The following is a 17,552-nucleotide window of genomic DNA, read 5'->3' on the forward strand; positions in this document are numbered from 1 at the left end:
TACTACTGTATGTACCTAAACAAGTCAGATGTGAATAGTGGGTATAGGGATTTGTTTGAACCTTCTGGCACGCAGCTTCCCCAGACATGGCGTCAGATATAGGATATGTCTTTGCACATCCAAGTCTTCAACACAGCCTGATGTGTTGTGTATCCAGACTGAGCTTTTAGCAGCAGTTCAACATGTCACTAACACACAATTTAACAAGAAGCGAAGCGCATCGCTCATCCTCATCTGGCACACTGCTGTTGACCTGCACATGTAAAGATGTGCTGGTACTGTGATTCTCACTCAGACTTGATGGGCTTTCCAGACACATATTCTCATTCCTTTCCATGGCTCTCCACCTCACCCATCGTCATAGCAACAAAACCCAGAAGGAGAGAGAGTGGAGGGAGAGCCGCACAAAAGATTAGCTATCGGAGAGACATGAAATCAACCTGCACGTGGGCACACACACCCTAATCCATGTTGCACATAGGAACATACATATTCGTGTCTGTGGTGCACACACACATACAAACAGCGTATAATCATTTGCATAGATTTGCGTTGCTTATTATACAGTAACACACCACTGATTTTTTTTCACACCTTATGGTTATTTGTAAAACAATACGGGGAACACAAAGGATGCTTTTTAAAAGCTAATTCCAAATTCAAGAAAGCCATCTGCACCTGTCAGCTTTTGTCTGTTTCAAATCAAATCCTGCATCTGGAGCTCCACATACGGCCATTAGGAGTGTGTCTTATGAATATACAAAAATCCATTCAAGTGGTGCAGGAAGGCCCGGGGCTAAGGTCCACCTGTAATCCACAGTCGAAATCCATAGAAGATGAACAGTGTTGATGACCTCAAGCACCATCAGCACTAGATAGCTTCATAAAATTGAATGAGGAGATGAAAGAAAACAATAGTAAAAGTACACATACTGCCAGCGGGTTGCTGCTGCAGTCTCTAAAAAAAAAGTGTCTCTATTCACGTTGCTCAGTGAACTGCTTTATTACCAAGCCATAAAGCGACTTCATGTTTTCCTCTTCTTGTCAGTTGTCAGCAGGTGTCATTTGATTGTAAGCACAGGAAAGCATCTTTAAAATCAGACACAGCCTTAGTAGCTTTAAAAATATCACAGCAGTGGTCATTTTGGTTTGGCTGCTATACTGAACGAAGCGGTTGCATAAAAACATTTTTTTTTTACATGAGGGAGGATATGACACAACACAGAACCCATGAGGGACATTACAGTTATATCTGTGTCTTAACCACCGAGCCATGACTGCTTTTAAGCCTTAAGTATTAGACCCAACAGAGTAGCTGCAGGCTGTATCTGAGCCGTGTGTGGTAACAATCAATAGTACCTGCTGATCAACCAACAATCCATGTCTTCTGCTGACAGAAGAGAGGAAAACGGGTCAATTTTAGTTTGCTAACAATGGTTTGGAACAGACAGAGACAAGGGGAAAAGTTTATTAAGAGGCCGTAGGGATGTCTTGTCTCTTTTTTTTCTCCCCTCTATCTCTCGTTTTCTTTCAAACGCTAAATTTCCCCCATAAAAACATCTTGTATTATTCCCTCCACAACACACGTTTTCTGCTGGAGTGAACACTGCCAAGAAGATAGTTCAGCTGTGTTTATGAGTGTGAAAGGCGTCCTATTTTACCCAGAATTCACCGTGATTGACTCAGACACTTTTACGCAACAGCTGAACCACATGAACTTGTACGGTTACCCTCTGCTCAGAGAGAGACGAGCAAGAGGGAGAATTCAGGTTAGAAGTCAGCACAACAACAAAGCTCTACGCTGATCTTCTGTCTGCTGTCTGATTCTGGAGACACAGTGTTATCGGAGGCTTAAGGGCTGCTTTTAACATGTGCCACTAACAAACTGCACTGTTTGTACAGTCCATTTGAATGCATACAGGGTAACCTTTCCCAGACAAAACAGGCAGTTGTTGACAGTCAGTTAACACTAGAAGCAGCATGCAACGTAGTCAAAGCTCAAGCTCACTCCTTCAGCAACACAACACAACTATCGCATTGCTCTCAATATTGTCGCTTCCCATTGTTTGCTTTGCTTTGTGCAGTGTTTTGGAAAGTTTCTCAGCGCGGCCTCTATCAAGTATACTCTGGGGAGACTTCCAGAGGAGAGCAGCCAGAGTCAGAGAGCCTCTTTAGCCTGGGGGGCCACGTTGTAGGCAACCTGCTGCTGAGACTTATAGTAAGAAGTCTTACTGGATGAAAAGATGTGCTGATTAGAAAGTCAACACCGTTTATCCCTTTAGTCAATGTTGCACTTCGATGCAGCATCCTTAAAACTTGTAGACAAGGAGGAGTGAGTAGAAACATAGGAGTAATACCTAAGCTTTGGTATGACAGGGAACAAATGTCACAGATACCTCTGAAGAGCAGAGACGTAAAAAGGCCCATATGGCCTGAAAGTGGGGGTTGAATCGCAGGGGGAAGCGGCTCCTCTCTCCCTCTGCGCTGTTGGAGAATTCTTTCTAAACAAGGTATGGAATGCACTCCTGTGTTTCATAATTTGTTCCCTCATTCTTCTCCTCTGCACGTTTACAAACAGAGCCCTAAGGAAGAGGGAAAAAAGAGAGGGAAAGAGAGTAGGAGAGAGATGTGAGGAGGAGAAATGCACGGGAGCCCTGGAAATATGTCAGGGCAAGGGCATTTAGTAGAGCAAAAAGGAAAGGAGAATGAACTGTGAAATTTAAAAAAAAAGGGAGATGGTGAAAATTGTGAAAGGCGAGAAGACAAAATTAATAATGGGCTGACCGACTGTGTGCCGGCCAGTCTAAAAGAGAGAGGGAGAGAGATGGGGGAGAGGGATGAAGGGAAGAAGGAGAGAGAGAGAGAGAAATGAGAATGCCCCAGGAATGATCTTAATGCTCCACTTGGTGTTCACATTCCAAGCCGACAAATCATGCAACATTCAACCCCAAAATTCAGACCGGCTGAGTTCTTCATCCAGCTGGGAGACTGGGAGCGCTGGGCTGCTACTGTACGAGTGCGCTCCTCCTGTCTGCCACTCCGTATCTATCTCTCCGTGTGCCCTTTCCTCTCGTGTATGTTGCAAGAGAGAAACAATATGGAGGAGATCGGTTGCACAGCAGAGAGGAGACGGGAGGTTGGGTGGGTGGGAGGGTGGGCTGGGATGCAAAGTTTAAAAATATCTCAGACTGCTGAACGCAAGGCTGGGCCACAAGCGGTCCAACGGCATACCTTCAATTTCTGCTATTTCAGTTGCTTTTTCCATAATGTCTGAAGTCTGCCTTATAAGCTGATGACGAGGAAGGTTGTCCGGCTGAGACATAAAAAGACGCACTGGTCCTGTCACCGTAATTTTCCCTCTACATTTGCCAAGGGGGCTGTTTTCTGTCAAAAGCAAACTACAGTATCAAAATGTATTCATAGGTCTTGGGGTTGCAGGTTAGCTATGGAAATCCTTGGGGATCGCGCTGAGGAGCCCTGGAGCAAGAATGTGTTGCGCTATAGTCTGAAAAGAAGACTATAAAATAATTTTGCTACTATGATGAAGCATTTAATTTTAAATTGGCTGGAAACAGCAGCTAATGAGCCAAATCCTCTGCTGAGCATCGCCAAATAGCTGAAAAGTACGAGCTGTGAATAAAATAACAAGAACACTTTACAAAGAAATGCAATTTTGTGAAGAAGTAAAATGATTAGCTGATTAGTTATTTTGGTAATCAACTAACCTGACTTCATTGATTTGTTGAAAAAATAAAAAGGCAGATCCATACAATCACTTGAAAATCTCATGGTCAACACGAACGTTAAAAAAAAAAAAAAAAAAAAAAAAGTTTCACCATTTGAGGCAAATTTGTGATTTTGGGTTACATAAATTCAGGATTTAAATGTCCCATAACAGTGCATGTTTTTGTGTGTGTGTTTGTATGTGATGGCCACACGTGGACAACAAATGGTATGTGAGGTACTTAGTTCCATTTAATGTTCTGTACACTAAAGATGTCAAGTCTTACGCTTAGTGTAGGACTCTCACTCTGTCTTTGCCATTCAACCATGTAAATGTGTGTGTGTGTGTGTGTGTGTGTGTGTGTGTGTGTGTGTGTGTGTGTGTGTGTGTGTGTGTGTGTGTGTGTGTGTGTGTGTGTGTGTGTGTGTGTGTGTGTGTGTGTGTGTGTGTGTGTGTATGCCATTGCTGGGGGGGATCCTTGTCCTAACTCATTGCATGCATGAGTCAACACCAGCCCCCAACACTCACAAATAAACACACTCATAGATGCACAGGGAGCACATATAAGGAAGAAAATAGAGGAAGGGAAGTAAGTGATAGGAATAGAAAGATACAGGTACTTATAGAGGGAAAGATGAAAATGATCTGCTCTAAAAGTTGTTTTTGTGGCTGCGCTTCTGTCAAGCCAAGTCTTAGGCATAGGTTGACTGCCTCAATAGTGGAACAGAGTAGGTCAGGAGTAGGTTGAGAAAATGTCACAGCCAAAACACATCTGTATGGGTGTGTACGCAAAACTGACCGCAAACACACGCTCATACAGAGACTTCTTGTGAAGCTAGAACCTACACCTCCCTGCACCATCTTCTACAGGAGAGCCTGTGATAAGGAAATTACTATATTTAGTGTACATTAACAGCATAGTTTATATTTAAACAGACTTACACAATGTGTATTAGCCTCAAATGTTTTGCTGAATTGTCAAGCATGACCATCCTCTTTCAGGAAATCTGGCCAATCCTATTTTAGCATGGCCTGAATTTAATACTTAAGAGACAATTCAGTCCAAAACAGAAGAATATATTCAAATATATTCTTTTCTGTATAGGTTGACTATCTTACCTCCACTTCATCCATATGTTTCTATTGTTTGCCCGGTGGCAGCCTGTATTCATGTACGACAGCCTTATACCTCAGGGTGCATCTCGAATACCATTAGGTGTGTGGGAGGCTGTGCCACAGTAAAGATGTGATTTAGAACTGTCCTCCTCAAACATACATTGTAATGTAAATCATGCCTCAACATTATGTTAATTCCTTCCCTCATTTGAAAAACTCTACTCAATAAGGAGCAAACACAGTGTGTTGTCCTGATACTAGAGGTAGCACTTGCTTCATTCTACCTTCCCCTCACTCATTAAAGGTATTTCCCAAAATGCATTCCTCCTCCTCCTCCTCCTCCTCGTCCTCAGATCCACTTTGATGAATCCACAGGTTGCATTATTCCTCCGGGCTCTGAAAGCAACTGACTGTGGACAATATCAGAAAATGGCACACCATCTATTTTTAAGTGGTTTGTCAACAGTCTTTACTGGGAAACGTCGGTAATGGCCCTCTGGCAGCTGAACTGCTAATGTGAACTGATAAGTTCTTTTTTTCTCCTTTTTTTCATTATATCCATCTCTCCACCTGTCTGTCTTTCTGGCCTTTTCGATCATGCTGGGTGCTGCTCAGATCAATAACCCCCCCCTCCCCCTACACCTGTGTTTATATGTCATATATTTCTTCAAACTATTTGTCATGCCTTCTGGCAGTTCTCAGTCTTGTAATCAACATGAGACACACACACACTGCAACAACAACAAGAAAACACTAATTCGCACATTCACACATTACTCTGCTTAGCTAAGGATTCCTCTGTTCTACTGCTGGTGTTCCTGTTTCATTACACATTGATTACGAGGTGAAAAAAAAAAAAAAGTGTCAGGACGGTCTGCATAGGGCCACTGAAACCCATTGATTTGCCTGTTTTTCTGACGCACTGCAGTCCCCTCTCAGCATAACAGTGAATGGGTTGGTGGGAGGACTGATGACCATCTTGGGCGAGTAATCTAGTCTGAGTGACAGCAGCTGAAATTACTTTAAATTTAGCTCTTTATTTACTGAGAGCTACATGCTAGCGAGCGTGCCAATGTGAGAGCACGTGTGAATGAAGGCCGGCGCACACATATGGTGTGACATAATGCCATACTGTACAGTGTGTCATCATCATCCAGCAAACAAGTAGCCTACTCTAAGTGCTATTATTCCTTAGCAGGGAATGAATCACACAGCACACTATAATTTCCTCTCGTGTAAATGGAGTGGCTACTTTAGAATCAATGAATGGTGTAGATCCAGCTTTACTTCCCATACAAGAGATCAAGACAACTTGATCTCACTATCACAATAAAGAGGGAATCCTTTGTTGAATGTTGATACCACTGGCACATGAGCTCACATTGTTTTGTTATGTTTTGACCCTGATTACCTTAGATGCTGCTTCACCTAAGGATTTTACAGACCAACTTGAACCAGTATTTGATCCTGTGACAACATTTGTCTGAAGCCGCAGCAGAAGTCAGACCTGCATTGTGTGTCGGTGTTTTCCTGTAAAACACCGCAGCAGAAACAACAAGTTCCTCTGAGTGTCAGCCCAGGCCAAGCTCCCGTCAGACATGAAAAGAGTCAGTAAATGAGTTTGAAATGTCAAATGTATCAGATAAAGTGTCAAAGAAATGGAGCTGCATAGAGATGGGAGTTTATAGAAAAGGAGAGAAAGAAGTGCTATTGAAAAGACCAGGTTTACCACTCCATGGCCGCCTCCCCCCCCCCCCCCCAACATCGGGTTAATTATAGAAGCTGCTTCTCGGTGGATGATTAGAAGAAGAGTGTGTGAGCTCCTCGGCAAAGTAGCAGGAGCAAATCAGTGGTAGCAACATAGAAATGTACTTTATATGCTCTATGGGGAGGTTTTATAGAGCATGCAGCTCCACATTAATAGTTAAGTAAGGCCCACTCTAAGAGACTACTGTAGTTTTAAAATGTGGCCTCACCAGAGGGGGTGGAGTGCACATGTGTCTCCTGCTCGGATTGTAAAGCAACATCAAGAGGTTTTCTGCCCCCAACTGTAAAATATAAAAACATCTCATCTTGTAATATTGGATCAGAGACATATACACTGAACATTTTTTTAAGGAATCCAGACTGTTGGAATAATGTATGTTTGTAGAGATTTCTTTTAATAGCTTGAAACGTTTCATTCCTCCAATCCCCCGCATGTTTATATATATTATGATCTAAGTGTGTGTGTATTTCCTATGATAACATGGTAGAAGTGCAGTGCGGAGCTGCAGGCGATGGAAAAGGAGAATATCCATTACATAAGAGATTAAACTGAAGGAATTTGAGGTATGTATCCAACAACACTGGCCAATAATATGAAAGCCTCCTCCATGAGCCCCCCTATGTACAGCGGCTCAGCGGGCAGGTCCACTGTTTATGCCTTTGATGTTCGCTTGTAAAAAGGGAACAAACACCGAGCATGGCACCACAGTGTAAACTGCTGTCAGACACTAACTTTGACTCCAAGCCACAGCGACACGGGTCATGTGTCTGAACTAGACAGAGCGAGAGGTGACTGACAGACACAGACATGGAGATCTGATTTCTGATCCGATGACACAGTGAGCCCCAAGTTTTGACTGAACTTGTGTACGGATTAGCACGCCACGCACTCCGGCCTTGTTGTTATTACATACCGTGCCACCCGCTGTTTTTACTCAACCACACTATTCTAATGGACCGCAGCTATTCTTGCTGCACTTTACAACAAACAGGAGAATTGGAGAGAGAGGATTACTGCTGTTTTGTTCGGCTCTCACTGTTTGGGGAAGAGGAATGTTTCGGAGTTGCTTATCCCCCCCCCCCCCCCCCCCCCCCCTCCTCTCCCACCTTCATTGTGTGTTTCATCCATCCACGTGCTGCACATACCCAACTGACACACACATCATGATGAGGACAGTCACTTCCAAAAAAACCCTACACACACACACCCTCTCTTTCTATCTGTAATGGAAAAATGTGTAATACACATTCTCTTCCCTGCCTCTCACTAGTCATCTGTTTTTTTTTTTTTTCCTCCACTCGCTCAGATGTGTATGTGACACACATCTGTTGCTTTAGCTGGAGGCGGAGAGAGCAGGCGAGAGGATTGAGGTTCACACTTAAACCATTAGCATACGCTCGCAGGAATGGAAAAGGAGATAAGGGAGAGGTGGGTGGACATCTAAGAAAATGTGGAGAAGGAGAAGAAGAAGAGCAAGGTATTACACAGAGAGGAGAGAAGGGACTGTTCACACACATAACAAGACAAGAGGGGATACATAAGACCATGACACACTTGATGGAAATAAACCATTTTCTATGTTAGCGTTTGTGTGTGTGTGTGTGTGTGTGTGTGTGTGTGTGTGTGTGTGTGTGTGTGTGTGTGTGTGTGTGTGTGTGTGTGTGTGTGTGTGTGTGTGTGTGTGTGTGTGTGTGTGCGTGCGTGCGTGCGTGTGTGTGTGTGTGTGTGTGTGTGTGTGTGACACTGACCTCTGACTCGGGCATAGCAGCAGCCACACTTGGCCAGGACTTTACGGAACAAGTGTTGGCAGCCACAGCCTCGGTGGTGGCGATGGTGATGGTGGCCCCCTTTCATGCTGCTGAACCATGAGCAGAGGTGGGCATGGCCCGGCTCTCTTTTCCTACTTTCTCTCTCTCTGACAGACACACGCGCACGCTGGCACCCTCACCCTCAACCTCACTGAAGTGGAGGTTCCTTCCACAAAGTGTAAATCCCCCCCAAAAAGGGTGACAGCTGATCCTCCTCCTCCTCCTCCCCCTCCTCCTCCTCCTCCTCCTCTTCAGTTGACTGCAGACAGAGTTAAAGCCCACATCCAGACGGCAGAAGAAGAGAAAGAGTCCACAAAAGCAGCAGCAAAGAAGAAATCCACACTCACAGAGGTTTTTTTGTTTTTTTCAGCTGGTGATAAACAGCCAAGGAAACATTCCAGCAAGCTTATCGTTCTATTGAACGTACTCCCTTCTCTCTGTTTTCTTTTTGGTGCTGAGCTCTCGCCTCTGTGAACTGCCTGGTCAAATGACAGACTGGGAGACTGCTTCGGAGAGAGAGAGAGAGAGAGAGAGAGAGAGTGATAGCGAGGGAGAGAGAGAAAGAGAAAGAGTAAGGGGAGGGGTGAGAAGGGTGGAGTCTGCAGCTCTAGTTGCTGGCTATTCCAGGATAAGGTTCCCACTCCCCTAATTTTCTCTCTTCCTGTCCTCCGATTCTCTCCCCTCTCTCCTTCCTCCTCTCAGCTGTTTTTTCCCTCCTCCCTGCTGTTTCCTCCTGCTGGTCTGCTGTCCCCCCGTTTGGTCTGTTATCCTCTTTTCTACGTGGTTGAGTCTCACTTTGGCATGGGTAATTCTAACAGGAGCTCTTAGATATCCAACTCCAAGTGCAGATTAAATGCCACGCTCTCTTGTGTCCACTCATAGCCGACCCTGGAAATAGTAACTCCCAAGTTTTGTAATGATACATAATGCTATTTACAGAGTAGAGGCCATGTTGGGTTGGAGGTGCCATGTATTTTCCAGTAAGTCGTGATCACCACAGCCTGTAAGCGTGTATCACTTTCTGACGGGCGTACTGTGTATGTGTTCACCTCATGGGTCACAGTGGGCTTTCCTGCCTGGGACTGCTCCAACATTGACTTCTATATTCATTTATAATCATGGGGCGAGCATGGCGTGCTGTTTTTTCCCCTTTGTGTTTCCATGGAGTGAGCAGGCGGTCTCAAATTTCACAATGTTGGCATTCTTAGTGCGTGTGTGTGTGTTAGTCATTTAGCCTGACAGTTCATTGTCAAACATAGAGACACAGTTTAACCAAAGAAACCTAAAGAACAATTCTTTAAATATAGATCAACTGAATCATATTTTCACCATAATCAGAGATTTAACTGAAATTGATCCTCTGAGAGAGAGAAGTATAGGAAGACATTGTCTTTGTTTTTATATTAAATACATATTAGTTTTTGGCCTAATCCTGTGAAATACATATCATATAGTCTTGGTCATTGACTCAAAAATCCAGTAAACCCATAATTTGAAATATTATGTTGACCAATGGTAATCACAGAATCGCAAAATGTGACAGTTGACAAAATGACACAGTTCTTAGGGTGTATAGTGTGACACCACCCAGCTGTAAACTGTAAATAAGTGAAAGTCTTTAGTCACACTCAGGAGCGCCTTGCCCCAGTTGTCTGCTGTAAGTACTACCGTGTCTTCATTTTCCAGCTGTGCTTCAGACAATTATGTGTGTGTGTGTGGGGGGGGGGGGGGGGGGGGGGGGGGCCTTCCAATTATACGACAATACATACATGGACATGAGTCTGCATATGTTAAGGAAGACGTCTGTGTTTGGAGGTGAAAAAAGAGTGCACACACAAATGCACAGTCTACCAGTCGACATCCATGAAGCTCTTCATCATCATCATGACTATGTCACTTTCTAGTTTTGTCAATTTGATAAACTTTGAAGTTGCAGAATGTGTTGTTATACACACACCAAGTGTATGACAATTAGATGTGCGTTAGCCTACATCAGGGCACATTAGACTCAATTAATAGTAGATTGTGACTCATCAGTTGATGAAATGAGTCTGGTGAAACGTCACTTATGTAAAGCACACTCAACAACTCAAGACATAAGTGGCAGAGGAAAGGAGAGAAAAATGGCTGGTGACAAAGCTATTATGAGACACTGCGTGTTCCGAGATCCAACCAATTATTTTCTGAACAAACAAACAGCCTTTCTCAGGCCTGAAGCCTCTGAGTTTATGACTCAGTTGGTGATCTCATCACACGTTCGCAGCGCACAACACGATATGCTCCTTTCACACAGGCCACAATCCAATTGTGCGGAAATCACCACCTGATTACGGCAACAAAGATGAGCAGCGTCACAGCGCCCACTCAGGTTGCTCTTCGAGGGCATCGACGGAAACAAGAGGAGACCAACAAGTATCGGCGGCTGGCGCGGAAACCATCAGCGCGCGTTCACACGTGCACGTGCATCCCCGAGGTGCACCGTCAAGTACTTCAGTGGTTGGCTGGCCCGTCTCTTCAGCATCCATCTGTCCACAGTGACAGGGTGGTGGCAGACTGCTGTCAGGATTTTTATGTCGTCTATGGGAGACAGGCAGAGCAAACAGAAGACTGGCTGCCTCACCCATTAGCTACACAAGTAGAGTACACACACACGAACACGCACGCACACATACACAGTTACATTAGACCCAACTGTCACCATCTCTCTGTTTCTTTTTTCTCATTCACAAAGATGCAGAGAAAACTAAAACCACTCCGACATGTTACAGTCGACAGTTGTGTAGCAGTGAGAGAAACCCCACAGTGACAGATAGAACATCTTTTCTCAGGTTGATTTGTCACATGCAACACTTACAATCTGCACACATACAAATAGATCAAAACACACACACACACACACACACACACACACATACACCTTCCTCTCCCTCCAGGCCTTCCCCCATCTCTCCATTTCTTCGCTTATAATGGATGCTTTAAAGCGACTGTGATTGAAGGGGCAATTCAAGCAGGGGGAATATTGAACAGTGCTGCTGAACGTCTCCACTTGTCTGACGCTGATACGACTGTCTAAGCACAGGGAGCACAATTCAGAGTGGGTTGAGAAACAATGGATTTGACAGCAGAACAGAAAGCTTACAAGAAAGGAGATGAAACGAAGACAACGAGATAAAGAATCCAAGGACAAGGCACCGCAAAGTGAGCAAAACGCTGCCTGCGCGATCATTGTGTGCGCAAACACATGGGAGAGATTGTGAAGACTGCGTTGCTCCTGAGAAGCATTCAAAAATTCATGAAGTGAATTCAGGGGAATCTTTTCATGTGCTCTTAAGTTAAAATATGCCACAGTGTGTTTCTACCACGACACCAAGTAGGGGGGCTTTTGTACTTGTTGCACAAGAGTGATTTGGCTTATTCAGTCAGTGGTGCTGCTCTTAAGTCAACGCAGGTATGAATGAAAATGTATCCTACATCACTGTGAGGCTGACATTGCTCATTCTCATGTGTTTAATGCTGATTTTTATGATTTATTTGTATGCTATTCAATACGTACGTTATCTTTATCAACATGGAAAGAAACATTTGGAAAAAATGAGGTGTGATACTGACTCAGGAGACATGTACGCAGCCCTGACTGCCAACAGAAAAACAGAAAACATTCCTCCTGTAGCTCAAAGGGAGGAGCAGGGGATGTGAGGTGAGGCGTGCATTAACACCCATTCATCTCTCTCCTTTTATCTCTCTCCTTCACTCCTCCACCCCTACCCCTCTCGCTCTCTCTCTCCATCTCCGAGGAGTTGCATGCACACACTAAAGATGATTCATCTGCACATGTGCGCTTGTGCAGGTGCGGAGGAAGAGAGCGCTGGACGGCTGAGTAAAATCTATACAACCACATTAAGGATTTAAAGGCTCGTCTGTAGATTTGCACACTCACAGACGAATGGGTGTGTTTTTCATCTAAAGCCGAGCGAGGGAAAACAAAAACAAAACAAAAAAAACCAGGGGGAGTGTATCGTCTTTCCACTCTGTGTGGGAGATGGTCTGTCACATTTTGGGCAGGAGGCGTGTTCACAGAGGAATCTCAAGAATGATTTATGAATGTAATCTAACTCATGCAGAACACAATTTCCCAGTGTTCATTTGTAGTGACTGTGATATTATAAACACAATACAAACTGCTGGAGTACACTCATTCATAATGTACACGCACTCAGACTCTGCAGGGAACCAGCAAATACACAGAACTCGTATGGCATAAGCGTGCATACTAATAGCTACAGCAAGTCTCAGATCAGCGGATATGCAATTGCTTATTCGCAGTGTGTTCCCCCAACCCCCCACTGACATTAGTCTCACCTCACCCCATCAGCCAGCTGAAATCCTGCCAAAATATGCTCCCTTAGATTTCATTTTCCTCCCTCTCTCTCTCTCCCTTGCTTTTTCTCCTTTAGTTCTAGTCCTCTCTTTTGTCTTTCTTCATCCCTTCATCTCTAAGATGAGCGCCAATTAAGGCAAACTGGCATTTTGAACAAGCCAATGTGAGGGGGAGTTTTTTTTTTTTTTTGCTCCTTTGGCTGACATCCCATCACGGAGCAGGAGTCACAGAGTAACTGTCTCGTTCTCTTCTCTTCTGTCCTGCAGGTCTGCAGAGAGCTGCTGTTTTTGTCCAATTAGACTAAACTACACTGCCAGTCGACAGCAGGGAGGTAGATGGGCGTGTTGTTCTGTACGTGTGCATGTGTGTGTGTGTGTCTGTGTACACTTCGCATCACTGGTACCACTCAGTACCTCCCACTGCTGAGCCTTACCATGCAGTGCAGCTCCCAGGCAGCAGGAGCCCTGCACTACACAGAGGGGAACTACACCACCTGTGGAGACTTGTTTCTCAAAACATCCACAAGACTCAAGCACCACCCACAGTTAGAAGCGTACACACACACACACACGGTGTACACACAAAGCATTCACACAAACACATCCACCTTATGAGGCATTTATCTCATCCCAATCCTACTGCTCTAATATCAGTTTACTTTTAACGGACAGCCCCCTCTCATTATCTCTCTTGAATCTTGCTCCAGAATCAGCGTTCTAGCTCTGAGACTCTGGGACTGCTGACTTTGTTCAAGGCTTAAGCCTGAGCGAAAACGCCACCCAAAGGAGAAAATGTTAATTAAACAAAAGCAAACCCAGGGACCACACATGGAGAGACACTGCTTTATCTTTGATTAATTATCGGTTTGGGTGTCAAGGGAAGGGGCTTTCTCTGACAGAAAAGGAGACTGTTCAACAAAATTAGCTGATAAAACTAATAAGAACACAAATTAGTAGGCTACTTCCTGATTTTTCTGGTGAGTGTATGTTGTGGCATGTTTGTGTGCACATGAGCCTCTTTGACTGTGTCCATCTGCCTTCTCCCTTCCAGGTCAGATTGTGGACTAAATGCCAGCAGTGCTGAGCAGTGACCTGTGAGGTGTCTCAGTGACCTGGCTGACGCGCCTCCCGGCTCCCGGCTCGCTCTGCCTGACCCACTTCAACAAAACACAACATGAGCTTCTGCAATTGAACTCCACAAACACATAAGTAACACTAATCATTCATGTACATCATCTCTTTCTCCACACATGTATACTATCAGTTTACCCCACACAATGAAACTGAATACATCCCTGCGTAGTATTTCTACAATGTAAGATGATTCCAAATTGTGTCGTCTTACAGTAATAGCAGTAGTTTTTTTTTTTATTTGGAGTGTCACATATTTGATCTCATGTATGATTAACAACTATAGCACATTTAGACTTCACTGAAAATACAGGTCCCCAAGCTATGACCTCAATGGAACAAAAGTGTGTACAACTATGATTTCCAGTTCACACTAATTACAATGAACAAGGTTGTAAAACAAGCTGTGAACCACAGCTTTCTCAGTTTTGGCCTGTGGTGTGTCTAATGGCCCAACGATGTAAACAACTGCCTGGACGAGTAATCAAAATCCGCAGCTTCATCGGAGATGGAAGAGGATATGAGAGCATCAGCCGAACATGAGCTGAAGCAAAGAATAGAATGAATAGGAAAAAGCAATAGTGGAAATCCTCAAAAAATGATGCTAAACAGAATTTGCTATTTTTTCCTTTAAAAAACAGAGGAATAAGAGCTTCTGGCTTATTTATGGAAACTGGTGTTTCAGTGATTGATCTGACACTGTGACTGACACTGCATCAAGCCGACCACTACAGGCAGAGTCCAAGAGGAAAATCAATCAATCATTGAGTATAAACTTTGCCAAATAAAATGAAAATAGGCTTGATGAATGCTGGCAGCACATTCTTCAAATGAAGGCTAAACAAATTTGTTTGGGTCAGATGGGGTCCAGCATGTCTGCTGTGGATCTGGCAAGGACAGCAACATTGACTGCACAGTGCCGACCAAGAAACATTATGTGTTTCTTGGTGAGAGTGACAGTGTGTTGCTACAGGGCTGCTTGAGAGGAAAAGGTGAAAGGAAATGACATTTATAGTTGGCACTATGAATGCAACTTTATATACCAAAATATTGAATGAGTCCCAGTCTCAAAAGGTTTTCCAGCTGACAATGAATCCACACAAATAAGAAAAAACAAGGGTGAAAACTACGACCAGGTCAAGTCACCTGACTTGAATCTATTACAACACATCTGGAGTAGCTAAATTACAGAGGAAGGTAAAGCAACAAGGCATATCCACATGGAAAAAACGTAATATCAACAACTGATGAGCTCTGCCTTAAAACAAATAAAATTGTTTTAAATGGGCAATTTTTAGTGAGACTGACAGATACTCTGGAGGCTTTTGATTTCCATAGACCTGTGATGCTCCATTCTTCAAGAGAGAAAAGAGAAATATGAACTGATTATGCACCTTTATGGAGCTTTATAGCTAGTGTCAGCTCATTGTTTAGCTGTCTGGTGTCTGGTTTACAGCTTTAGAGAGCTATAAAAACCCTCTGCACACTACCTGCTCCTGTACTAGTGGAGCATTTGGTAGTTAAAGAAACAGATCTTTCCCTCAGTAGTGCAGATGAATACTGGACTTTCATGTGATGGTCAGAGATACCTCACAAAATGAATGACAGCAACTGATGTGTGAATAAGTAGCTTGTTGGGAGCGAGTTCACTCTATAAATTAAAAAGATGATGACAGTGTTATGTCCACAATCACAATAATAAATAAATAATCCATGTGGTTACAAGTCCATAAAAACTCCAGGTTAATGCTCCCCTATTTCACTGCAAGACTTTTTTTCTGATCTATAGGGCAAAGGTGCAGATAACACAATCAAGACAGATGTTGGTTTGTTTACAAAGGCAACTGGAGAGAGGACAGATAAGGAAAATCAAACCATCTTGCCATCGCATATAGGCGCACAGAGCTGAGTACTGAGCTTTTGTAATATTTACAACAATACTGACAATATGGTCCCATCTAAATTGTAGTTCTTTGTGCATAAAATAAACATATGCGATATGCATAGGTGGTACTAAATTAATTACATGATCTATTTCATGATGCATGATGTAATTCAAGGTGCAATATAACAGATGGGCGAGTGATTATATGTGTGTAGATATATATACAGTAACACATAATTTCACCATCCACCTCTGTGATGTAAAGATGTGTGAACTCTGGTCCTTATGATAAATACGATGCGACTTCAGGTCAATCTCTGCCCATTTAAGGTCACACACACACAGTTCAGTCTCAGCGTCCTCAGAGATCAGCACTTCTCCTTGGATGGCACACTCTCAGCCTCTCACAAACCCCAATATGGACAAGGCCATGAATTTTCTGCATAGTTTTACCCCAAAACTTCTCATGAATAGTGACTGTTGTTATTTAATTTAGATTTTAATGAGGTGGTGAGTAACAAACCGTGTACATAGTCCGTCCAAACATAACTGTGCTTTCATAGAGTAGGTATTTCAGTTTCCCCTTGTCTTTTGTTTTAATCTTTGATCCTTTAATTAGTTCACAATTTATTAATAGAAAACTATCAAATAATTCTGTAAAAGTACTTATTTTGTGCGACAACTGAAGAGCAGAACGGAGAAGTGTTTTCTTACTGTTCTCATAAATGTTCATGATTACTTAATGATTACTATATGGCCAACACATGTGTCCTATAGGTACCAAAATAAATTGGCATAACTGTTTTTCTACACTGATAATAACCATGTGTTTTAAGTTTCATATATAAGACAAGCATTGTGTGTGTGTGTGTGTGTGTGTGTGTGTGTTGTGTACACATGAGCAGTGTATGAATGCAGCTGTGGGTCGATTGGAGCGCTGTTATTGTTACTGGTTCAGTGCAGTTTCCTGTTTGTGTGGCTTGATGCATTTTACCTTGAGGAAGACAACCTCATACAGCATGCCATGTGTCTATACACATGGTCATCCATCACTGATCAGTGTTACGAAACAGACACTGCAGACACATATTGTCTGGGGGGGAGTGGGAGTATGAAGGATATACTATAGCTGGAAGTCTAAAGAGCCAAGAGAAAAAAAAACTAATGAGATTTGTGAGAAATATGATCAGCAGCTCTGTGTACTTGGAGGAGGCCAGGTTGAAAATACCACTGCTGAAAACACTGCTTTGAGGCAAGATAATACATAAGGGCTGGGAAAGAAAAGAAGTGAGAGAATTGGGAAAAAGAAACTGATCAGAGGAAAAGACAAAGTCAATTTGTGGTAAATGTATCGCTCAGACGGCAGGAAGAAGAGCAAGGTTAACTGGGGTTGGTGAAGAAGAAGAAGTGGAAGAAAAGATGTGAATTGGTGGAGGCGGGCACTGTCCTGTGATTCCTGGGAAGCCACTAGAAGGCATCTTGTTTCTAACACAGAACAGATGGCCTTATGGCCCTATGAACTACAATTTTTTTTTTAAATCTCTTCCACTTACACAGCATGAGATGGAAACACTTTGACCTCTGCCAGTCAAACCATGGCAACCATTTTATCTCTCCCTGGTGGCTGTATAATAACACCCACTCACTGACTTTTTGATAAGTTTGATATTAAGTTCTAGTTTTCCACCAAGCTAATTAACTGTCTTAAATAAATCTATAGTAAGACAGTGAAATCAAATCTAG

General features: G+C 43.3%; 1 protein-coding gene across 2 annotated transcripts in view; it reads right to left on the reverse strand.

The window, feature by feature from the left end:
• arhgef25a (Rho guanine nucleotide exchange factor (GEF) 25a) overlaps nucleotides 1-9,205 on the reverse strand; it is a 32,638-nt gene extending 23,433 nt beyond the window's left edge. For both annotated transcript variants that reach the window (XM_083976147.1, XM_083976146.1), the window contains exon 1: nucleotides 8,357-9,205. In XM_083976147.1, the coding sequence (XP_083832273.1) occupies nucleotides 8,357-8,462 (106 nt within the window). In that variant the 5' untranslated portion in view covers nucleotides 8,463-9,205. The remainder of the gene's footprint in view (nucleotides 1-8,356) is intronic.
• Nucleotides 9,206-17,552: the final 8,347 nt, after the last annotated feature.

The sequence above is a fragment of the Trachurus trachurus genome (assembly GCF_905171665.1).
Source record: "Trachurus trachurus genome assembly, chromosome: 7".
Lineage (NCBI taxonomy): Eukaryota > Metazoa > Chordata > Actinopteri > Carangiformes > Carangidae > Trachurus > Trachurus trachurus.